This window comes from Phasianus colchicus, chromosome 3, assembly GCF_987193195.1.
Source record: "Phasianus colchicus chromosome 3, bPhaCol1.hap1.1, whole genome shotgun sequence".
NCBI classification, from domain to species: domain Eukaryota; kingdom Metazoa; phylum Chordata; class Aves; order Galliformes; family Phasianidae; genus Phasianus; species Phasianus colchicus.
The window spans coordinates 3,895,247-3,920,025 of record NC_143438.1 but is presented as its reverse complement, the minus strand read 5'-3'; the positions used below and the strand labels follow the sequence as shown (position 1 = coordinate 3,920,025).

General features: G+C 37.5%; 1 protein-coding gene across 4 annotated transcripts in view; it reads left to right on the top strand.

Annotated features, from left to right (window-relative positions):
- Positions 1 to 24,779, top strand: part of CTDP1 (CTD phosphatase 1) — a 97,896-nt gene that overhangs the window by 36,456 nt on the left and 36,661 nt on the right. For 3 of the 4 annotated variants that reach the window (XM_031609842.2, XM_090136843.1, XM_090136844.1), the window contains exon 11: positions 6,068 to 6,230. In XM_031609842.2, the coding sequence (XP_031465702.2) occupies positions 6,068 to 6,230 (163 nt within the window). Of the gene's footprint in view, positions 1 to 4,874; positions 6,003 to 6,067; positions 6,231 to 24,779 lie in introns of those variants that run through there. The other variant, XM_031609850.2, reaches the window with a different exon arrangement.

The window sequence follows — 24,779 nt, the reverse complement described above, 5'->3', positions numbered from 1 at the left end:
AGGAAGAAATTTTAAAGAATCATAGATCACTAGGATTGGAAAAGACCTCCTATAGATGATCCAGTCTGACCACCGAGCTATCATCAGTATTTCCCACTAAACCATGTTCCTCAATATAACATGTAAACATCTCTTGAACATCACCAGGGTTGGTGACTCTACCACCTCGCAGGGCAGTCTGTTCCAGCACCTGACCACTCTTTTGGAGAAGTTATTCCTAATGTCCAACCTGAATCTCCCCTTGTGCAACTTAAAGCCATTCCCTCTAGCCCTATTGCTAGTTACATAGGAAGAGAGGCCAACTCCCACCTCACCACAACCTCCTTTCAGGAAGTTGCAGAGAGCAGTAACATCTCCCCGGAGCGTCCTCTTCTCCAGACTAAACAATCCCAGCTCCCTCAGCCACTCTTCATCAGACTTGTGCTCCAGACCATTCACAGCTTTGTTGCCTTCCTCTGGACATACACCAGGGTCTCAGAGTCTTTCTTGTAAGCAGAGGCCCAAAAGTGGGCAAAGTATTCAACGTGCAATGAGCTGAGTACAGAAGGATGATCATTTCCACGCTTCTGCTGGCTACACTGTTTTTGGTACAAGCCAGGATGACACTGACGTTCTTGACCACCTGGGCACACTGCTGGATCATGTTCAGTAAAGCATCAAACAGTGCCCTCAGGTACACTTCTTCTATAGTCTAACAGCCACTCTGTCCCAAGCCTGTAGCATTGCATGAGGTTGTTGTGGCTGAAGTGCAGGACAGAAGACAGTTGGTCTTGTTGAACTTCATCCCATTGGGCTCAGCCCAGCAGTCCAACCTGTCTAGATCCCTCTGTAGGGCCTTTCTTCCCCCAGGCAGATCAGCACTTTCTGCCAGTTTCATGTCATCTGCAAAGGACACCAAGTATGTAGATATACTGTGTATGTATCCAGAAAAGCTTCTGGCTTTTGTTTGCCAGTTCTTGTGGAAAAGAGGTTGTCTAGTGTCAATAGGGTTGTATGTGTTTACAGTTGTCATGATGCTTTTTAGATGGCTTACATTGATATTAATAATCGCTTTATAAAGTAAAAGTTTTGATGCTCATTCTATGTTTGCAACAACTTAAAAGTTATGTCCACACACACAACCTTTTTTCTTTAACACAGAGTCTTTTCATTTAATCTTTTTATGGGAAGAGAGAGAAACAATCAAATTCTGACATATCTTGAGTTTTAGAGAACCTTAAAAATCAACTGTTATCTTAGTTCAGTTTCTCAGAACCCCAAATGCTTTGAGGATGCAGTGAGATAGCATCTCCTTCCCACTCCCTTGTTTTATTTCATTTCAGCAGTTTTGGCTGCCAGTGCACAGGGCTGAGATGGTTTAATTTAAGAAAGTGAATTGTGGAATCACAGAATGATCTGGGTTGGGAAGAACCTTTAAGATCACCTAGTTCCAGCCCCCTGCTATAGGAGGGACGTTGCTCAAAGCCCCATCCAGCCTGGCCTTGAAAACCAGGGGGCATCCACAACCTTGCTGGGCAACCTGTTCCAGTGTCTCACCACCCTCACAGTAAAGAATTTCCTCCTAATATCTAGTCTAAATCTACCCTCTTCCAGGTTGAAACCATTTCTCCTTGTCCTGTCACTGTGTCCTCATAAAAAGTTCTTCCCCAAATTTCCTGTAGGCCCCCTTCAGGTACAGGAAAGCTGCTAGAAGGTTCTTCCTGGAGCCTTCTCTTGTCCAGGTTGAAGAGCCCCAATGCTTTCAGCCTGTACCCGTAGGGGAGGTGCTTCAGCCCTCTGATCATCTTCACAGCCTTCTTATGCTGGCAAATAATCAGTATTTTCATTGTCATTTCCTAATAATTTGGTTCCAGTGGTAAAATTTCTCGGTTGCCAGCGATTATGCCTGAATTGGGGTATGTCTGTATCTGTCACTTATCTGTCTGTAGTTACAAGGAATACCTTGATAAGGGTTGTGGAGATCAGTCACCGAGTACTATTTTGAGTAATTTTAATGGATAGAACATATGGTATAGACAGAACACCAAGGCTGTAAACAAGTAATAAAAAGCTGAGTATGAACAGTTTTGCTCTGTTCTGAGCAATAGCTAAAGCACAGTTACTGCCATCGTGTCCTTTCTTTCTGAAGTATTAAACGGCTTATGGAGCTTTAAAAAAAAGAATAAAGCTTAGTGTAGCACTTCAGAGAGGTGATGTTAGAGCACTTTTACATAGAGGGCAACGCATCTTGTATCTTCACAGACTTTACGTATTATTTTTTTCTAATGCTGCGGATACGAGTTTTTGAATTGATGCTTTCAGTTGCTTCTGTCATGGGTGTGCAGTTAAAGCCTGCAGTAATGTTCTCTGTTAATTTCTAAAAATTTCAATGGATTCTCAATTTCAGACAACAGGCAATAACAGTTCTTCTGGCATGCAATGAAACCACTGTAGAAATAAATAGTAGTCACATATAACAACAATATTTAATCTTTTACTCTAAGAATAGAGTTTTGGAAATAATTAGTTGCAAGACTGCTTATTAAGAAGTGCTCTGAATTATCTGAATAGAATTTCCTGTTTCAGTTCTTGTTTTTTAATTTTGGATTCAGCATTCTTATTCAACTTGAATTCCACAAAGAAATTAATTCAAAATGGAATATGACTGGTTGAAATAGCTACTTTATAGTGAAATCAGCTCCAGTGAACTACACATGATTTTTTTTAAACTTATTTGTCTTTTTGTGTGCTAGATGTAGATTTGGACACTGCTCGGTTCTATGAGATGTAAATACCTGCTTTTTGTCATGGCTGTTGTAGTCAAAGTAGAAGGACAGCAAAGAATTTGTGGCTGTACTGGAAATTCTTGATTATTACTGACAGTTGGCAATTGATCTCTTTTTCCTGTTGGAGAGCAGCAAGGGTGGATTTCTTTTTTAATAACCTGTGTAAGAGCTTTCTCAACACATGTATCCCAACAATTTGCACTTTCATACTATGAGGAGTATTCTGTCAGAAGTATGGAAAGCACTTAAAGTGGTGACAACTTGTGAAGTGTGTAATTCAGTGTTATCCATGAGAAGAAATGCAGGTGGCTTCTTGGACTAGATTAAAGTGAAAAAATCACAAGTTACAAAATTTAATGTCTAACTTGCATGCTCAGTATTACAGTTTTTCTTACCTAATGTTATCAATCTTGACAACAAAAACATGAAGTACCAAATTGAGTGAATGGAATGTCAATATTTTGTTTAACCTTTTCACAACAATGCTTGGCCTCAGTGCTCTGTCAGTGGGAATATTAAGATGCTTATTATTTCCACAAGTGTTGAACTCAGCCTTCTCGTAGACTTCTCAGACACATGTATGTAGCTCTACCTGTAAGACTAGCAAGTACCAACTAACCCATATAGGGTTAAATATATCCATATTTACTTCTGAAAAAGTGCTCATAAATCTAATCTGGTAAGAAATGTAAATTCCTGCATTTGTATGTTCTTTAATTACAATCTACATAACAAATGAAAAAGCAAATCTTGATAAATGTCTTTGCTAAAATATAAATGTTTGTCATAAACCTCAAAGAGGTCTTTGTTTTGTATTGCCTTTTGAAGTACTTTATGTAGTATTTCTTTCCTAGTAGCTGTTGGAAAATAATGGAAAAATGTGACAAGCATTTAGAAGCTGCTAATACCATTATTTACAGCTGATCCATGTGTGTATAATGGATTTTTGACTGTTTTAACCAGTGGTGGAGTCTTCCAGGACTAACCTGGGACTTGTATTATTGGTGCATGTTACTGCTCTGCATAAATCTTGGAATGCAGTATCTCCTGAATTAAACTGTCAATACAGATTTCATTCAATAAAGGTGCTAAATAGTACCTCCTTTTACCAACATTTGAGGTGAGGGTGATGTTCTCCAAAGTATTCAAGGTATATAAACAAGAATACAATGATGCAGATACTGCAGAAGGAGTTCTGTCATCAGTACGATTGTGTTCTTAAATAGATCAGATTTTTTTCTAGTCTAAAAAAATCTGCTTGGCTGCCTGCAGCATATAATCCAAGTATATAATGCTTGACATGGTCAAACTTGACGTGTTACTACAGTTGGTAAGAGGCTTGTATCTTTCATTTTTCCATTCACTGCTTTACAAGCAATGTGAATAGCATCACTATCTTTCTCTTGGCTAGGGTAAATATTAAAAAGATATAGCAAGCATATTGTTAACGACCCTTTTGGAAAATACAGTGGTATACTGTATGGTTTTTTTCCTCTTAAGAATGAAAATGATTGCCCAGGCAGAGGAACTTAATACCAAAAATATATGTAGTCTTAAAGGGAAAGTTTTAGTTGAGGGGGAGAGATACAGCTGTTAAACTGTATTTAAAAATTCTTAACAGAAAAAAAGGCTTGGTTCATCCATTTATACAACATCTAAGTTGGGTTTTTTTTTCCTCATAGGAAATTCTAGTGTATTCAAGAGACAAAATGCAACTAATTTTTGCTGTGGGACTGAGTAGTGTTGAGTTGTACATCTTCTGTAGCATGCAATGCAGTTCATGGCAAAAAAAGCAATTGACTTAAGTCATTGTGTTGTCCTCTCCCCAGTTTAAAATATGAATTCACATGTCCTGTATCTGTCCATGGGCATTGGCAGGAAGGAAGCATACTTATTAGGAAATACAAGTCCTCAAAAGGAGCTCTATCATCAACAGCTTCAGGCTTCATGAAATACTGATGCAGAAGGAAGTCGTCTTATTTATATGGCATTCTCATGAAGCTGTTAAATTTGTGATAGGAGAAATGGTTTTGTATCTCATGTATCTGAATTTACATAATTTTAAGGCATATTTGGTCATAGGGTGAATTTTTTTTTTTTTTTGCATAGAGCTGTTGTTGAAGAAACAGCTTTAGAGCATGAAAACACAAGCTTGAAAATAAGCAGCCATGCTGCATTGAAACCTGCCAGCAGGTACTGTGTTCTCTGCTTTCTGAATTGCCATCTCTGTCATGCACAGCTTGATACTGGTGTCTCACCTGGTGGCTACAGCTCAAAACAGCTTGAGATTTCAGATATACGGCTCCTTTTAAACTGTGTGCTAATTGTTCTCCACACATACAATCTTCTAGCTTGCGTAAAGAATTTGTGACACAGGAGCTCTTTCTGACTGTGAGATCTTTTGAATGTGACCCTGGGCTGTGCTGAGCTGCTGTGATGTGTTTCTGGAGGTTAGTGTGGTGATAAACTCGATATCTGTAGGTAAAAGTTCTGCATAGCAGTTATAGCTTCTGCAAGTCTTAATTAGCTAGGTAGTAATGGATGAGAAAAGTTAACTCAAAGATGGATGTCTGCTGCTGTTCTAATTATCGTCAAGCATTTTATTGCCATTATATAGCAATTCCCATGAAGTTATTGTTTTATCCATTCTGTCATTTTTCTACCTGTATATATGGTTAAATACAGTAATTAAGGAGATAATACTATTCAAGTTGAAAGTACTGATTTATCTAAATACACAAACTCAAACAAAATACGGTCTGTTTTGCATCTTACGTAGTTTTAGCATCTGGGAAGTATTTGAAGATTGAAGCCACAGAAATGAGGTCTCTACTTGCAGATTTCTTGTCTGAGAGGTTGAGAACTAGAAAAGTATAGTTTAAGACTAAAGAAAACACAATGTAGGATCAGGAGAAATATAAGAAAGGAATGTAAGAGTTGTTTCATAAATGATGAGTGTGTCAAACGAAGGACAAATTTTGAGTACCAACCTTGAAGTACTTTTGAGGGCAACACATCTCCAGCTAATAAAGCTCTAAATTTCAGGAAAGGTTTGATGTTTACGAAATAAATGGGAAGATGAGAGTAAATATCGTGTCAAAATAAGACCTTATGCTATAGGACTGAAAATAAAAGCAGTGTTATTGAAAGACTTGATCTTTCTTTCTATTGAGTTGATGAACATCAAAGCCTTTTAAATGAAGTCATACATATTCAGTCATAAACTGTATATGGGATTTTATTTCTAGACAAGTTATAAATCAAGCAGTCCTTTCTTATGTGAGACCCCTGAAATTTTTCAGAGTTGTTCAACCACACCAGCAGCAGATCTTTGAAGAAGACCTACCAGTGACTGAAAATGAAGAGCAACCTGGTCCATCTAAGCGAAAACGCCAGCCAAGTATGTCTGAGACAATGCCCCTGTACACCCTATGTAAAGAGGATTTAGAGAGTATGGATAAAGAGGTGAGCTTAACTAACTGATATGTGATACATTTCTAACGATGATTATTAGTTATACATAACTTCTTAGTTTCTGTTAAATTATGCATGTATGTGAACTGACCTTGTATGCTTCTAGAGTAACCTGAAATAAAAGCTGTAGCAGAGAGAGGTACAGTTCAGTTTAAAATGGGAATTCTGTTCTGCAAGGCAAAATCCAGTTCAGGGAATGAATTTTCATGCACGTAAGCAGGCCATGAAAGCAGATCTTTGTTTTAGTACAGCTTTGTCATGAGAAACGTTATATTTTTGTGTGTTAAGCTTTGTTAGGTGTCACTTTAAAGTACATCTTCAAATAATTTGGACCAAATTGGGGCTGGATGGGAGAAGACAGGTCTGTGGGTATAAAGAGCCCAGGCTGTAGAGAATGTCAAAGCACCAAGGGAGAGGATGGGGCCTCATTCATCCATAGATGTGTAATTTCAACACTGTTTAAAAATTTGTCGTTCTGGCGATGATGGGAGCTTTCTGTTAAAGAAATAATTGTACTTCTTTCAAACCAAAATACGTTGTTTGCAATTCATTGTAGACCTCTACTAGCTGCTTATTTTGCAGTTATCTTTGTACTTATTTCAAATGAATCACCTTCTTCTAATACTAAATGATACAGAGCAGGGGGAGAATGTTATCATTGCATGCTATGTTTTCATGAATTCATTATACTGTGCATAGTTATATAGTTATATATAGTAAATCCAATCTTGAATGTTCCTTTCTGAGCCCAGCTCAGTCACAAGGTGTGGATTCAAGCATGTGTAACTTACCAATCTCTGGCAGTAAGTTGTTTATGGGATTCCAGCCATAGTGGGCCTTGAGTGTTACTTTCAGAAAACAAAAGTATGAGGAGGAAGCTGCACATTTTGTTAAGGAAAAAAAAGTTTGTTTGCTGCATATCATAGCTTTGAGATGTGCTGTTCTTAGATTCTAGATTCAAGCTGAAATTCAGGCTCATGTCCAGTGACTTTCTTCCACTATGATCTGCTCTGAATTTCATATCAGTGCGAGCTTTATAACTCTGTGTAGTAACTCTTGAAGTTAACAGCTTCTCATTTCTTATGGCTTTTGTTCTGAAGTATGTTGCCCATTAGATGTAAGGCTTTCACAAGAAACAGTATATTGTTTTGTCATGGTAGCCAGTCTCTAAACCTATCCGTTATTTTCTTCTGTGGTTTCACTGATACTTACAGCAATTCATTGTTTCTGGGTAGTCTTTGAATAGTGTGGTGTGTCTTTTGGAAGGTACTTGTGAACAGCTGTTGTATGCAGTATATTAACTGATCCAAAAGGAAATGTACATGTTTCTCATAATTAGTTCAATAAGTATTTATTTTGCTTTTAAAGATACTTCTGAGGCATCTTGGTAGAATATTGTGGTGCTGTTTTATGATTGATTATGCTCTCCTGTTGCTACAGGAAGGAATTGCCAAATTATTGTTTTTTTTCTAAGTATTCTGCATCTTAAATTATGGTGATTTATTTCTTTGAATTATGCTTTTACTTGAACTGCGTATTTGGAAAACTAGACTGGATGAACTTCAGAAAAAAGAGGCCTTGTTTTCAGTAGTTTTCATAGCTGACTTAGCTTTGGTTCAGAAATGTGATTTGAGATTACAGATGTTGCCAAAAGATTTCTCTTCTTCCAGTTTATGTTCCCACTCTGTCCTTATTGAAACATTTACAGTTCTCTGATCCTCAAGCAACTGAATCAGAAGAAACTTTTCATTTGGCTTTGGTGGGAGTGTACATCTTGGGTTTGTTTGCTGGGGACAGTGTGTTCCTGTTGAGTTGCCTCCCCTGGGTGTTTTGACCAGGAATCAAATATCAGCATTGACATGGAAGGAGGGCACAGATCATGACAAGGTTAAATTAAACATGATAGTGTCTGTAGGTTATCTCCTGGAAGCTGACTAGAAAGGTCAGGGAACACTAACGTAGCCTTGAGATCATGACCTTCATCCTGCTAAAGGTAATGTAATCATGAAGAAGAAATATAATTTAAGTAATGAAATGTATTTCCGTGGTGTCATGGGAGTACCCCTTATGAAAAAGAGAAGTATGTGTGTATAGTCTATAAAATCCAAAAATTGAATGGAACAAACCAAGAGATTCTGCTGTCAAGAACATCATCTACTGAAATGAAAATATGCTTAGTAGGAATTTCCTATTAGTGTTCAGTTCACTTTGATAATGCTGTAACTAATTTATTTTCCACAGATGGCTTTGTTGACATCCAATCTGTATCAAAATTTGTTAAAAAATAAGATTTTTTTTTGGTAATAATGTCACGGAAGTGTGATGTTTCTGCTCCCTGCCATAAAGATGCTTTAGTACCATTTTTGGCTGTTGCAGTGATGTAATGGCTGTGCCATCAGCTGCTTGCCAAACCACCATGGGGGAGCAGGGGAATACGTTTCTGTCACAGCATTGGTAGCTTGCTTTAAAACAGCAAGTGCTAGAGCTAAGAAATGGTATGTTGAGGATAATGTGTGGTCTAGGAAGGATTAAAACAGATCCTTTCTGTGTGGCTTTGCTGTAGTGTAAGCCAAATCTCAGTTACTGTGTTCCTGCTCCTGAGCCAGCGTTGATTACAGGACCATACTGTAAGCCAGTTCTGGGAGCTGGTCTGGTCTGAAGAGATGACTTTCAAGGTTAATCTTTGTCATTATCAGCTTCCTGAGATAACCTGCCATTGCAACAGCATGAGCACTAATGCCAGCAACAGGCTGTGGATAGGAAAAACTGGGAATGAGCCATGAGGGCACAACTTCAGAGCTTGCTCTGTATTTGTAACTGCATCCTCAGTTTTTTTTTCTCCTGAATTCCCTGGCAAAATCAGATGAGGATTTTTACTAGGTCAAAAGGAGTCTTTTAAATGTAATCACTGGGATTTTTTTTCAATAAAATGAGGTAGGGAATGCAGGGGTTTATACTGTCACTGTGGATGTAAAAACCATGTAACATAACTGCTTTTAGTTTGATTTCTTACAAAAATCTTGCTTTTTTACTTTGAAAAAATCTCTGAAAAAGCCACACAGGTCCAAGCAATACAGAATTTGCATGTAGTTACACAAGAAATATTTGTTCAGATATATCATATTTGCTCAGATATATCAAGATGGAAGCCAATAAATAGGGCTTAATTATAATTATTTGTATATTAAATCACTTTCTATCCTTAACCTATTGAAACTGTATTACAGAAGGAAGAATTTCCCCAGGCAGACATGTATCACAAAAATTTGGTTTTACGTGTTTGTTTGTTCTTCTAGTGTTTTTGTGCAGGTTGTACTCTGGATGCCAATTAAATCAAAGGGAATAAGTAGGAATAAGTAGCATTCCATCTGTTGGGCAGTAGTTTTAGAATCACTCAGTCTTCTGCACCTTTGCTGTCAGAGATCTGGAAGACCATATCCACCAGTAACTTCTTTTGCCCCTGGCATGGGAGGCTGCTTGAGTATTAGGGAAGTGCAAGAACAAGAGAGTAAAATGTGCTAGGATTGCTATGCAAAGGGATAATATCTAATCATGGTGCATACTGAGAGGGTCCACACTTGAGAAATAAAAAGCGTGTTAATGCTGATACATGCATTAAAAAAAATTTTCCCCTCTTTCTTTTCTTGTGCTAGCTATGCACAAATGCTTTATCTCTCACTGCTGTTGCCTCTTTGCTATGGAATAATTTAGTTTATTTGTACATAAGTTGTTCAAAAAGTAATGTCTCCTATTTATTTCCATGGAAACTACAACAGATACGGAGAGTGAAATAACACTCTTTGATGGAGTAAATTCTCACATACAAAACACTATTTTTCAACATAGTCATCGCCATTAACTATGCATTGCTGCCAGCGATGAACAAAAGCCTGCATGCTGCACTCATAGAAGTCTGCACTAGTGCAGGTGACCTGCTGTCAGCCCTGTTGAAGTGCACCAACTACTGCCTCACTGTGCTCCCATCCACTGTTTGGTCTCCATAAATGTTCTGCAAATGTTGAAGATATCAGTGAGTGCAATTTTTTTTCCCACATGGAGGAATTCAGCCCCTCCGCTGCCATCACAGCAACAAAATGTAATGGAATATCTGCGAGGAGGTTCAGCCTCTACTGCCATCCCACCAACATCCACCTCTGATGTCATGGAGCAACATAATAAAATTAGGGGCATTACTTTCAGAGCAGGCCTCATAATTATTTATAAGTCCAGAGAAAAATTTATTTCTAAATAAGTAGCTATGTGATATGTAATTTGCAAACAGTTGCTTTGTAAAAAATGGTATTTATATTAGTACATACTTGGTATGCTGATACACTGCAGTTTCACTAAAGGGCAAGAATTCAAGACTGTGTTTAAAGAGGCTTACAAATGATTAACTGCAATCTATAGTAAATAGCTCGAAGTACCTCTTGCCTGTAATACCTGCTCCTGTGTGTTGCTTTTTTCCTTAAAACCAGTGTTGCCATTTCTGATGAAGATACCCACTATTCTTTTCATTGACTACTGAAGAGTAAATGTTGCAGATGGTTGTTCCAATGCTCAACTGCCCACTCAATGAAGAAAATTGCTAGTGTAAAATCTAAACCTTCTCTGCTGCAAGCTGACACTGCTTCTTGTGTCCTATGATTCAGTTGAAGTGACTTGGCAGACCTCTTTTCTGCCAAAGAATAAAGATGTATGTCCTGTCATGGAGGTACAGAACTGTTCCTTGCATCTATTTGGTGTGATTCTGTAGAGCTGTAATCTTTCTTCTAGGATAGGTGAAAGTTTATGACTTACAGTCACCGTTTGTGCAGTGCACTGTCACTTACAGTCACTCTCTGTAAGTCACTGCAGTGTTCCTGCCTGCTGATGACAAATCTATGGTAGACTGGAGATGACAGCAGAAAACAGCCAGCTGTGAATGTTTAATCTGTCACTGTCAACACTTGCAGGTCAGAAGAGGAACATCTTAGGTAGATCCAAACTGGATGTCACCGGTGAAAAGTTCAGTAAGGAAAGCTTCATGGTAGAAATATTTCTAATTGCATCTTACAGGGACTTTTCATCCAAGACGGCCTGGGATTACTAATGTCCTAGAACTTCTGTGTACATGTAATCTACAAGTTGTATGATCATTATGCTTTTATATTTATTACCCTTTTTTGTCAGTGTTTGAAAGCAGCATCTGTGTCTTGTCAAGTGCCACCATCTGCCTTGTAAGGTAAAATATTTTGCTGGTTTAAAACCCTCTCTGGGACTTGGGAGGAAGAGAGAAAATCAATTTGATACCAGTCAGAGCTCCAGCTTTCTCATCTCTCACTTAGAGCTGTACTGATTCCTACCATCTGTCAGGATGTGTATTTAGCAGCTGCAAAGTGACCACATTGCAAAGATATGTTCTGTGAATCAGTGGGTATAAGCAGTTGATTTTTCTTGAGTGGGATTTACCAAACTTCTTTTGCCTCAGTATGATTCTGTTGATTTGAGGTGCATTTGAAAGGGTAAGAGTTGGTAGAATCTGCTCTACTTTATTCTAAGTGTTGTTGTAGGTACAATTGTATTCCTCAATATCAATTTTGTATTCTGAGTGACTACGTTATGCAGTGCATTTAGAGGCAGTCTTTTTCTTGCTCCATTTAGGGATAGTTATTATCTATGTAAGTGGTAGCTCTTGATTAGTTTAAAAATACTAATGTGATACAATGGATGTGTTCCCTAGTGCAAAATAGAAGCTGCATGGGGCTGGCTTGGGCACTGCATTGTACATTAACACTTCCTTGAATTTCCACAGATATGATATTTTAAAATGTAGTATGATAAATCATACAGATAATAAATTGGGATAGCAATCTTCTCCTGAATACTATAGCATGTTTTGGAGTTCAAAGCGTATGATTGTGTATACTTACTGTTGTCAGTGATTGTCATACAGCATCTTGGCCCTTTATTTAATGTATGCTTTAAAAGATGTGGACTACTTGCACTTCGGGGAGGAAAAAAGTAAAACTATAAAAAACTATAGGTGGAAAGATACATATGAAAAAGTATCAAAGATAAATATGCTATTCTTTATCAGAAGTTTACAAAGCAGTAACAGCCAGCAGGGAAGAAATTTCCCAAAGTATTTTGAGCAATAAACGGAGGTAAGGTAGTAAGATAATGCTGGTATATAACCTTTGTAGACCTAGCCCTTTGCTTTTCTTTGTTGCCCTTTTATCACCCTTCCTTTGTGACCTTCACTATCATCCATCCTAGCTGTGGTGCTCTGACCTGTTTCTCATGCAAAGTAGCATGGAAGCTGGAGAATCTCTAGTTTTCTCATCCAATCAACTCTTCATTTTTAGTGTGAAGCCCTTTAATTACAACTGGCTTAGACCAGTAAGACTCAACTTGTAACATACTTTTCTTCGCTCTGTGGTTAGTTTTCTGTAGAGAAATAGTAAGTCTGTGATGCTAGGAATCTGTTTGCTGCTGCAATTTATGTTCATAGACAACTTGCTGTTGAGAGGTGACTGACAGATGCACCAAGAAACAGTGATTTGTATTGTAATGAACATAGCCTAAAGCTCTTGTAAAATATGGAAGGTGTTCTTACTGCTTTCCCCTGCATAAGGTTTTGACATTCACTTGTTTCTAATATTAAAGTTAAATAACATTTAAGCAATTTATTCAGCCTGATTAGCAGCAAAAACTGACTAAAGTTGCCCAGTACTACTTTTAACAGCTCAGCAGCAAGGATCATAAGTGTGGAATTGAAAGAGCTTACTGCACTGGAAGAGAAAGTCAAACATTTAAAGGAAGCTGGATGTCAGTAATTTGTTTCTACGTTTTGTTTTGCTTTAAGTAACTTATTTTCCCCTGGAAGTGGAAGCAGTTCCAATAAGATCATTATTTTTTTCTTCAATTGCAGAAGATGTAATATTTATTATTAAAAAATCAGTATTGGTCATGGTCAGGGTGGAGGCACATCATCCTGATCAGATGCATTGAGACTGACTGTCAGGTAACTAAAATAACACTGAAAATGCAGTGTAGAAAAAGCTAGTGAAATTTAAATTGAGTATCAGCATGTGAAGCATTTGTCTGCAGAGCCTTCATTTTCCCACTAATTGCATTAAATTAGCTGTCTGATAGTTTTTATGTTTATTAAGAGAACATAGTGGCACAATTTGCCCTAAACGTGGCAGCTTCAAGTAAGGGAATGGATTTTCTTTTTTGTCTTTTGATGTTATATTTTACTTAATCCTCCTTCCTATTTTGGGTAATAAGTTATTACCTATTTTATTATTGTCTCAAGTAGATAACCAATTTTTTTTACCTCATCTGCTTCTCTACTCAGGTTGCCTAGAAAAACATTATTTAAGCTCAGTTTCACTGTTTCTGGTGTACTTGCACATTTTTTGATTTTTGATTTTTTTAGTTACCATGAGGGGGAAGAAACAAACACTCTTGAACCTGTTGTCACATTCAGATGATAGACTATCTATGACACTTGTTTTGTAGCTAAAAATTGTAACTACCTATTTGTGAGGAAAAGCTAGATGATACTTACGAAGAAGTTGACTGTTACACAGAGTCTTGTGCAGAATGAATGGGATTACTCAGATTCTTCACTGATTGAGCCATTGTTAGGAGAAAATATAGATAAATTATGACTGAGGCTGATTCACTTCTGTTATACTCAGCGGGTAACTTAGATAATTAAAATATTTATGCTACAGCAGCAATTATTTATGGGCTGTACTGAATTGACATCAACTAAAGAAGCATCTATGCCTACTTCAGAGTTAGCCTTCTTTCAGGAATCAGATAAAACATAGAATAGTAAGGGTTTTGTCTGGATTTCCCTGTTTATTCCATTGACAATCAGTCAGTGATGAATTGGATTTATAGAATCATAGAACCACAAGGTTGGAGGGACCTACAAGATCATGTAGCTCAACCATTTTCCTATCACCATTATTACCACAAGCACTAAAGCATATCTCGCAGCTCCTCAACCAGACACCTCTTGAACACTGCCAGGTATGGTGACCCCTCCACCTCCCTGGGCAGCCATTCCAGTGCCTGACCACTCTCTGAGTGAAAAGTTTTTCCTTATGTCCAACCTAAACTTCCTCTGGTACAACTTGCAGCCATTTCCCCGGGTCCTGTTTGTCACCTGGGAGAAGAGGCCAAACCTCTCTTCACCACAACCTCCCTTCAGGAAGTTGTAGAGTGCAGTGAGATCTCCCCTGAGCCTCCTCTTCTCCAGACTAAACAATCCCAGCTCCCTCAGCCGCTCCTCATAGGATTTGTGCTCCAGACCCCTCACCAGTTTTGTTGCCCTTCTCTGGACACGCTCCAGGGCCTCGGTGTCCTTCTTGTAGTGAAGGACCCAAAACTGAACACAGTACTCAAGGTAATTATTTCCCAATAAAGGTGTTTCTGCTGTTGTCTTCATACTTTTTTCTGATGTAATCAACAGTTTGCTCAAATTCCTTTCTTCTACAACTGTTCTCATAATTATTTTCGCAAGTGATGTTGGGATTTTAGAGGATTTTCTCATGATGCACTGAGAAAAGTGGTTGGGTTTTTTTTACATGATATCATTCTAGAACTTCTGCTAAAAATTATCTTGCAAATAAGATCAAATCCAACCTCTTTGTGTTTTTTGCATATATAACTAATCTCGCTGACTTCTAAAATATGCCTGTTGTATAGTAAGTGCTTTATTCTGATGTTAGTTTGTCTGAACTAGAAACTAGATCTATAAATTCTACACCTGTGGAATGTGTTTACAGGGTGTTAAAAAGAAAAAAGTGAAGTTTGAATATTGTATACAGAAGAAAGCATTTCTATGTTTGATTTTTCTGGGCAATACTGATAGTATGTTAGATATGTGCAACTTTCTGCACTTAGCCTTAATGAAGAAAACCATAAGCCATTTTCATCTGTTTGTTCACTGAAAATGGGACAAAATGTTTTTAAATGCAGTTCAGTAACCTCATTTTGACATATGTATCTACCTCCATGTTCTAAATCAAACACATCTAGGCTGTCAACACTAATTTGACATAGTTAAAAACGAGCTGTCTGAGCCATGTTAGGGAACAGATTGAAAATTGTTTTACAATTCCGAGCTTTCTGTATATACAGCCTTACAGCCTCATCACACATCTTAGCGTGTTTTTACACTTGAATTCTAGCTGCTGTTCTCTGTGAATGATATTTAAACTTGCCTGCACAAGTCTTGGTCTAATCCTGACCTACTCTTTCCTACCTATTTTTGTTTTATCGAGATACTCTAGTATTTGTATTTCAACAGAAAGCATATATTATGCTATACTGATTTTTTTTCTAAGTGCTTTGAAAGATCTTTAGAAACATGCACAGTGCTGGTCTGCTGTAATTATCTAGAGTTGTAATTAGTTTGGAATTCTAGGGTTATAAAAATGCAAGTCCACTTTGACATAAAGAGCAGGTTATTTCTAGATACAGCATTGAGCAACAGTTTTTACCATGAGTGTTTAGTCCACAGTTCTCAATAGATTGTCATAAGATGACCTAGTTTTAAATTGAAAATATATATAATTTAAGTTGCTCATTTCTAATACATCTTTGAGGCCAAATAGCTTTCTTTTACTTTGGTAGAGTCTAAACTCTTGTCTGCTGCTATCTTCAGAGAGCAGTGAGTACAGCCACTCAGCTCTGTCTGTGATGGTCTAGCACCTGCAAATATGGAGCTACTGGGTCAGCATTACCAGGAATATTTGTACTCTAAAGTACAACTTTAACATAATTACAAAAAGCTGATGAACTGGAGCCCCCTAACTGATGCAGTAAAAAAGTCCCTGCTGTGACGCACTCACAGAATGAATAATTACCAGAATAGCCATGCTGCTAAAACTGTCTACTATAGCAGTATTAAATTTTTATTTTAGGAGGAGAATGTAATTGTTGATCCCTGTTGTTCTGTTTTTTTTTTTTTTGTATGTGAGCTTACATACTTTTTCTCTGCCAGGGCTTGAGCTGTAGGCAATATTATTTCTCACTCCTCATAGAAAGCATGATGATATTGCTTTTTGTGATGAGCACAGACAGCTGCCTGTCTCAGATATTTTAGTGCTCCAGCATCAAACTTGCTTCATCACAGAGGTATTGAGGGCTGGATACAGCTGGCATACTGCAACACAGCTATAATCTCAAAACCACCTGATAATCATCAGCTTCATATGGAGCTGGCCTCTTGTGAAACTAAACACTTTTTAGTGCCTGGAATTATCTTTTGTTGTGCTTTGTATTGCTTTGTACTGTTGTTCGGGTTTTTTTTGTTGTTTAAGTATTTTTTGTTATTAATCTCCAAAATTACTCATGGAATGAGTGGTCTGGCTATGCAGGGCACTTGTACAGTACTTGTGTTGCTTAGTACTTTGTTTAAAAGCTCACACTTTAATCATACAGACTCTTTTGCAGTCACGTTGCCTAGTTCAGCATTTTGAAACTGTCTTGGCTTTGCCATCTTCTCTTCAGTTTCCAGCAAAGCCAGTTCAAAAATAGTTTTCCCAAATGTTCATTACTACCAGCTGATGTCTGGTAATGCTTATGCTAAACTTAAGTTAAAATTATTGACCTCTGTGTCAAGGAACATGATATCCACTGAAGAGATTGCACTTAATCCTAGTCTTTGTTATCTAGGAAACCCATTGCTTTTTTAAGTCTGGGCACTGTCCTCTACAGAATGCGTGTGGATATAAACTCTGTAAGAGAGATGTGATAATTGTCTATGGATTTTTTTGTTTGTTTTGTGTTTCTTGGTGGAATTTCATAAGTGCTGTCAAGAAGGGACTTGAACATATTTTGGGGATCATCTTTTTTATAACATAATAAAAACAAGATTGGAGCTCAGGAGAACTACAGAATCATAGAATCCTTAGAGTTGGAAGGGACCTTCTGAGGTGATCTAGTCCAACTCCCCTGCAATGACAGGACATCTACAGCTAGATCAGGTTGCTCAGAACCTGATCCAGCCTGACTGTGTGTGAATGTCCCCAGGGATGTGGCACCTAACACGTACCTAGACAACCTGTTCCAGTGCCTCACCATCCTTACTGTAAAAAACTTCTTCCTTATGTGCAATGTTAATCTCCCCTCTTTTAGCTGGAAATCGCTTCCCATTGTCCTATTACTAAAGACCATGCTAAAGGGTCTGTCTCCTTTCTTAATAGCCTCCTTTCAGATACTGAAAGGCTGCTAACAGGTCGCCATGGAGCCTTGTCTTCTCTAGGCTGAGCAGCCCTAGCTCTTTCAACCTGTCCTGCAGGAAGGTGTCCCATCTCTTGGATCACTTTTGTGGCCCGCCTCTGGATGCCCTCCAGCAGGTCTGTGTCTCTTCTGCTGAGACTGAGGACTCCACATCTGGATGCAGTACTCCAGATGAAGCCTCACCAGCACAGAGACTGACAGGATCACCTCCCTTGGCCAGCTGGTCACACTTCTCTCGATTTATTCCATGATACAGTTGGTTTTCTGGGCTGTGAGGGCACATTCCTGGCTTACCATCCGCCAGTACACCCCAAATCTTTTTTTGGCAGAGGTGATTCATTGATAATATTACTGTGCTGCCCACATGAGTTCATTAGCATCTTGCTGCTGGCTATCCCCTTTGGCAGTGAAATACATCAAAAAAGATAACTCAGAGTTTAGGCACTGTGTCCTCTCAAATTGCAAGGTGTTGTTTTAATAATATGGTAAGATTTCTAACTTCATGTCATTTTTAAATTGTATTTAAAATCCTTATGCAAGTATTCTTTTGTTAGTAAATTAGATCATTTTTATTAATAAAAGTCACGATCACTAGTCTAGTTTTGCATGTCTCTCAGTAAATACTTAGGAATAAGAAAAGTATTATGGCTTCTGGCAGAGCTATGCCCTGGCTAATAGCTGGAGTGATGGAAGAGACTTGCAGAACTGTAAAATGAAGCTTTTTATTGCATTAATGGCAGATTGTGTACAGATGTGATGACTTTTTCCCCAGTTACTTATAAAGCTTTATAAGATGGGTGCTGTACTAGTGCATGGTTGCAGCAGGCTGAGATCCCTGAAGTATCCACCTCTACTACTTTAACAGTTGTAGTCAGTTCTAGTTTTTTACCAGTTCTTTCTATTGCCTGGGGTAAGAGTATATTAGTGTTGCTCCATTCCCTACCCTTCTGGCATCAACAGATATTTCTCTAGATTTTCTGATCTCTTCATATTTAGATAATGCTTCTTTATACATAAAGAAAATGTGGAATTTTTCCAAAGACTGTATTACTTGTGGGTTTACTCTCCAGCTCTTTCCTCTAAGATTTTGCCTAAGGTTTAAGTCAGGAAGGCTAAAGCGTGGTTCTTAAGAGCATGCAGCTCAGGCTTTTGTTCCACTGCAGGATTTTTGTTTTAAGATTAACAGTCATGGAAAAAAACTGGAAGATTACTCAGGGACACAAATTGAACTATGTTTAATGCAATCTACTGATAATACCAGTAAGATACAGTAAAAGCAGATGGTTTGATCCTTCAGTTAAATTAAATTGGTCACGAGCATATGATAACACTCCTATCCATAGGTTTCCAAGTCGTTGATCTGCAGGTTTCCACTATTCAAGTTGTGGCTGTACATTTAATAGAGATGCTTATCTAAATTCTATTTCTAGTCTCATATACTGTTCTGGCATGGGTGCCTGTGTAGACACAAAGTGAAAAGGGACAGGGAACTGGTGTAGCTAGGCAATAGTCCACCTTAAAAAGATACTTAAAGGTAAATAAATAAGCTGTTAATATCACTGAGATTACCCGTTCACCAGATAATCAGATATTCCAGTATAGCTGCAGGATGCTGAAACTGATTGTCATGCTTGCTTCTGAAGGTCTTCTTGCAAGACCAGGACATCTGAACCTAAATTTAAACTTTATACCTACTTGTTAAATGTGTAGTTTCAGCTTGATCCTCAGTGATGTTATAGAGGGGAGCAGAAAAATCTTCGGATAAAGGAAATGAAAGACCTCTTCCTTTTTGGTGTCCAGATTTCATCCAGTAATTTCTGTGTTTTTATTTGGCTTTCTAAGAAAAAGCAAATACGATTTTTGAAATTGTGAAGGTGAAGTGAAACTTCAGTACCCTGCTTCCCTCTAAAAATGGTGTAAATTCATGATCTTGATAATTTTATTTGAAATGACATTCAAGTATCAGATCAGGAGTGAAAGTTTTATCAAGTTTAATGGTTGACACTGTTCTAGTAGAAAAAAGCTTGCAGTATTAAAGTAAGGCTTAGAGCCAATGGAGATTCCAACTAGAGTTTTTACAGAAAAATACACAGTCTCAGTAAAGAAAAAATCATTTCAAATAGTTCTAGAATGATCTTTGGTGATATTTAAAAAGTAAGATAAAGGGGAGAAGAATTTGCTTTATAGAATAATATAAAGCTGGAATTAAAATTGTTAAAAAAAAAAAATCTTAAACTGAGAACAGGTGTTTATTCTGAATAGATCAAGTGAATGTGTGGTCTAAGTTACTTTGGTATGTTCACTGTGAGAATTATCAAGGGAACTTTTACTGGAACAGTTTTAGAAAGTTTTATGTCCCTCAGCCTCTGAGCAAACTGAACTCCTATTAGACTTAAGTGTGCTTGGAGAGTCATCAGTAAAATGTTTGAGGACTTTAAAATGTTTCCCTTTTGGCAAGCTAATGCAGTAGTCTCTTGTTTTCTATCTGGGAGTTTGAAAAACAGCTCAAATATGAGATCAGACACATAAAATTGCACTTGTGGTATAAATACTTCGACAAGTTCTGATCGTTACTTTGAAATGCTTTTATTTTCTGTAAATCCTCTGAGAATATGTGCTAAAGCAAAAGTTAAAGTATTTTCTCCTATTTAGCTGTTCCTTGTGTACTGATTCCACTGTAGTTGGAGTTCAGAGAATCCATTATGTGAGAAAGTTTCACCTTTTTCTTGGTGAAGACATTTGGAGGAAAGGAATTACAAAGATGGTACAAATAGGGGTAGTGTTTTAAGGAAAGAAAAACATTTGGACTGAAAAAAGAGATCTGATGGTGATTTCTATTAAATCATAAGGCAATGTTATGAGAGAAGTAGTGGGAACTGGGCATACAGAATGCTAGAATACCAGAAAATTCATTTTGGGAAAGAGTTCTAGACTCTCTTAAGAACATGAACCAATTATATTTGTTCTGTCTCTTGAGTTTTACAATTGAAACCAGAACAAGTTTGGTCTATGACAGAAACACTCCTCCTTTTTCTACGTAACTATTCAGCAGTTAGTTTCTGCCCACGTCTTAAATAGGCCTACACACTGGGAGGGAATGGAGAGAAAAGTGTAGGCAGGTAAAAGAGAAGGCTGCAGTTTGAAGTATGGTCATATGTTAGTAACTCAAGGAATAACGGTTTTAAGTTTTTCATAGCTAAGAATGCCATGCTATCAGTTACCGTTTTTACTGTTTTGTATGCAAGTCTTAGGCTGAAGAACAGAGGTGGTGGTTATCCTTCCTTGCTGCCAACGTACTGCTGACCCTAGTTTAGTTTACTGTCACCTAGGGCCTTTTCAGTAGAGCTGCTACCCAGCCATTCAGCTCTGTTCACCTGCAGTGGGATCTTTTCCACGTGCTGCAACAGGGTTCAGTATCTATATAGAAAAATTCTGATCACTTCGTTTTCTGCTTGCTCTGTGTCTGTACTATCTCCCTTAAACAGCAGCCTGTTCTGTCTGTTCTCAAAGCACATCTGAGCTTAGGGATGTTTAAAAAAAAAATACTAGAAGCAGCCTATTCAAAGTTGTTTGAATAGAAGTAATCTCATATTTGTAATAATATAAGAGGAAGGATGATATTCTCAGGTTCTGTGGTAGTTTGAGGAGTCTTCAGATTGTTTTAAATTGTCAGCGTAAATATTTGCTTTGGATGCAATTAGAAAAAAAATCTTAGGGAAGCAGAATAGCAACTTCATTTCATATAAATGAAATTCTGTAAGATGTAACTATGTATGACAGCTGGACATTGAAGTGTGGGCTTGTGGTTTTTCTCCTAGCACAACCAGCCGTACAGGGAGTTTGCATCCTTTATTATTAATTGTACTAAGAGAAGAAAAAACCTTTTCTTTGGGGAGCAGGGGAAAGATTTAGAGTGTGTTCTGAAGTAAAGGACTTAAGTATATTACAGTTCAACAGAGAGCTTATGGGTTCTATAGATAGTTTTTATTGCTGCCCAGTTAATCTAATTTCTGTGAGAATTCTATGATGTCTACAGAAGGAAATTGTTCTTGGAGATTTAATTAGTGTCTCTTGCTGCTTATTTTTGTTCCATCTGTCAGGCTGTGTTGTTCACGGCAAAAGCTTCCTGGTGCTTGCACTTGATAGCATTTAAATGTCACTTGTATACTGTTGCTGGAGTGTCTTAACAATACTGATTTTATTAATAATGAGAATTCTGGGTGACAGTCAAAGAAAACTCATTTTTTAGTCTGAGTTTTGCCAGATAAACCATTTATGCTTAAAACAAAATAAAACTTTCCTGATTGTGTGATTCCTCTACTTCGCAGACCACTGGTCTGTTTTTTAAAGTATCTGTAGTATTGCAAGACAAATATTAGAAATTCGAATGCAAGATTATTTTTGTGTTATACAATAAACGACAGCTGGTAAGCATTAAATAAAAAAGCATATTAACCTGAAAGAAAGAGGAACAGGAATTTAAGACCACCTGAACTTCTTGACAAGTGTCTCTGAAATGAAGGTGTATAAATTAGAACTGATGGACAATAGCACAATAGCATTATTTGATAAAGCAAATTCTCAACTACAGAGCAGTTTTTCAACAGTCACCACCATTTTTGTCAGCAGTGAACAAGAGTGCTCATAAAAATGTGCATGGCTGTCCAGAAAGTGGCCTGTCCTTTATGTCACTGTCACCACTGCTGAAATGCATCGCCCACTGCCTCACTGTGGCGGTGTTCACTGGTCTTTCATTAATGCTTGTTGAACATTTATAATGTCAGTGGGTGCATTTTTCCTGCATGGATGAATTCAGTGGCATACCTTTGCTTCATATACACTTCTAAGCCATATACTATTTTGTCAGACTGTCCCTCTGGTACCATCTGTCATAGAATCATAAAATCATAGAGTCCTTACCGTGGAAGGGACCTTAGAACATCATCTAGTCCAACTCCCCTGAAATGAACAGGGACATCCACAGCTTGATCAGCTTGCTCAGGATCTGATCCAGCCTCACCATTGAAGTCTCCAGGGAGGGGGGCAACACAGAAACAAAATGTTATGGAATACTGGTGGGAAGATACAACCTCTACTACTGTACCACCACCATCTGCCTCTGTTGTTACAGGCCAGCATAATAAAATAGGTTACTGCTGCCCTTTTTGATTATAATAGAGCTGCCAGGTGTGATATTCAAACATGAAGCGTTCCAACATACTTTATTAAAAACAGATTAATACTAAAATTTTCATTATGCAGGGAAGATTTAAATAGAAACATCAAATCATGTTGATTTGATCAACAAATGAACATCATATTAGTAAGCAAGACTGCTTTTTTGTTATGTTTGTTATTGTACTGATTCGCCACCTTCTGAATGAGCCCATGTTAATTGTGACAGAGGAGAAAATCTGTACACAAAGAGACAAAGGAGTATTGAAGCCCGTGTGTGTATAGTGTGTGATTCTAGAAATCAAGTCAGAAATTTGAAGTGAGAAAACACTATGATGCCAAAGAAAGAAGAACTTGCTGTTGTTTCATATATTTTCTATGACCACCCAGAAGAAATGAGACTGACATGCATTGCACATTATCCCTTAAATCTCATGTACTGAGGAGTGACATAATGTGTCCAGCAAGTTTGTCCTTTTAATGTTTTTACAGAATAAAATATTTTCTTTCAAAGTGTAAGTTCAGATCCCCTAATACACACTTTCATAGTACTGTAGGAAAGTGTAATTATGCACGTGCATCATGTCATAATATCTTTTCTAACAGCATCTTTAGAAGTCTTACTAGATGTTCTTGAAGATATGGAAAGTAATGTCCTGATTCTCGAGTAGTTGTTCATAAATGGCAAATAAGTGTTGATAAAAAATATACATAAGAAGCTATTCCATTAGGTGAGACGTGAATTACAAAATAAAAAGTTTTTTATAAACAGAAAAAAAAAATAATGTTAACTTACATATTCGGAGTAAAATTCGTGATGTTAATCTTTTTTGTGTTTAACATCTTGCTGCTAAATCATACAAGTGCTGTAAAGTATGTTAAAGTAGCTCAGTCACAAGGTCTCCATCTCTCCGAGGAAGTTTTATGTGACCTTCCAAGTAAACTTGCAGAGAAAGGAGGAATCTTATTTGACCATATCTTACTATACTTGTATTTTGTTTAATGACAGGATAAGGTGATAATGGATGAAAAATGAATGTGATGTTGCAAAAGTAAGCTGTACAGTGGAGAACAATCTCATGGAATTGAAAAGCTGCTTACTAACAAGAAAGAAGTACTCCTTCAGTTGAAGTGAGGAATGTTTTAAGTGAGGAATGGTTCCTTTCAGGAGACTCAAATTTGATTACAGCAGCTGTTCTCAGTGAAGAGCCAAGGCTTAAAGACTTTTTCCTTACATGATTGCTTTTTTCATCCTGTAACTGGTAGACTTTACTAGAGGCTGCTAATTTTTGTGTTTGCAGATCAGTAACGTGGGATAAGCAGAATTCCACATCGCAGTGAGCAGGAAACACTCATTACAGATATACTTTTGTTCTGGTGTAAAGGTCTGACTTTTTATGCAAGTCAGAAATCTGTTTGCTCCCTAAAACAGAAGAGCTGTCTGTGGATAGAGAAAAAAGGCAACACCTCCCTCACAGAAATATCATGGAATTGTGCAGTATCTGAAGCTGGAAGGGAATCATAAGAATCACTGAGTCCAACTCCTCTCCAAATGTGCCACAGAATATTTAGAAAAGATAAGATATATTTTACGTAACACATCTTGAGGAAGATGATTACTTTTCAAGTACTTCTGCTGCTGAAGAGCAAAGCAGTAATGGGTGGGGTCTCGATTATTGTTAATGCTGTTGTATTAGAAGGGCACAGTAAGACGTTTTATTCTCTTCTGCTAGCGAAGAAGCTGGTTTTGGGGGTGTTTTATGTTGTGGACTTGATTTGCTTTGCAGACAAGTATAACGTCTGAATCTCAGCTTACAAAGGTCACCTAATGAATTACTGAAAGAAATAAAACTATTTGTTCTATATGTTATTCCTACTCTTGGTTCTTATAATCATTATAATTTATATCAAGAAAGCAATATAAATAAAATACAGTTCCATTTTTAAAATAACTTTCTATACAAAGCCAGACTATCAACACTGATATTTTTTTTTTATGGCTGTTCACTTTGAAAATCAACAGGTTTTGAGCTAATATTTTTTCAGCTTCTCATGTACTGTCCTTGTGTGCTTATTTTCAAGAATTCAGCTGTATACATTTTTCCTTTCTTTTTTCTT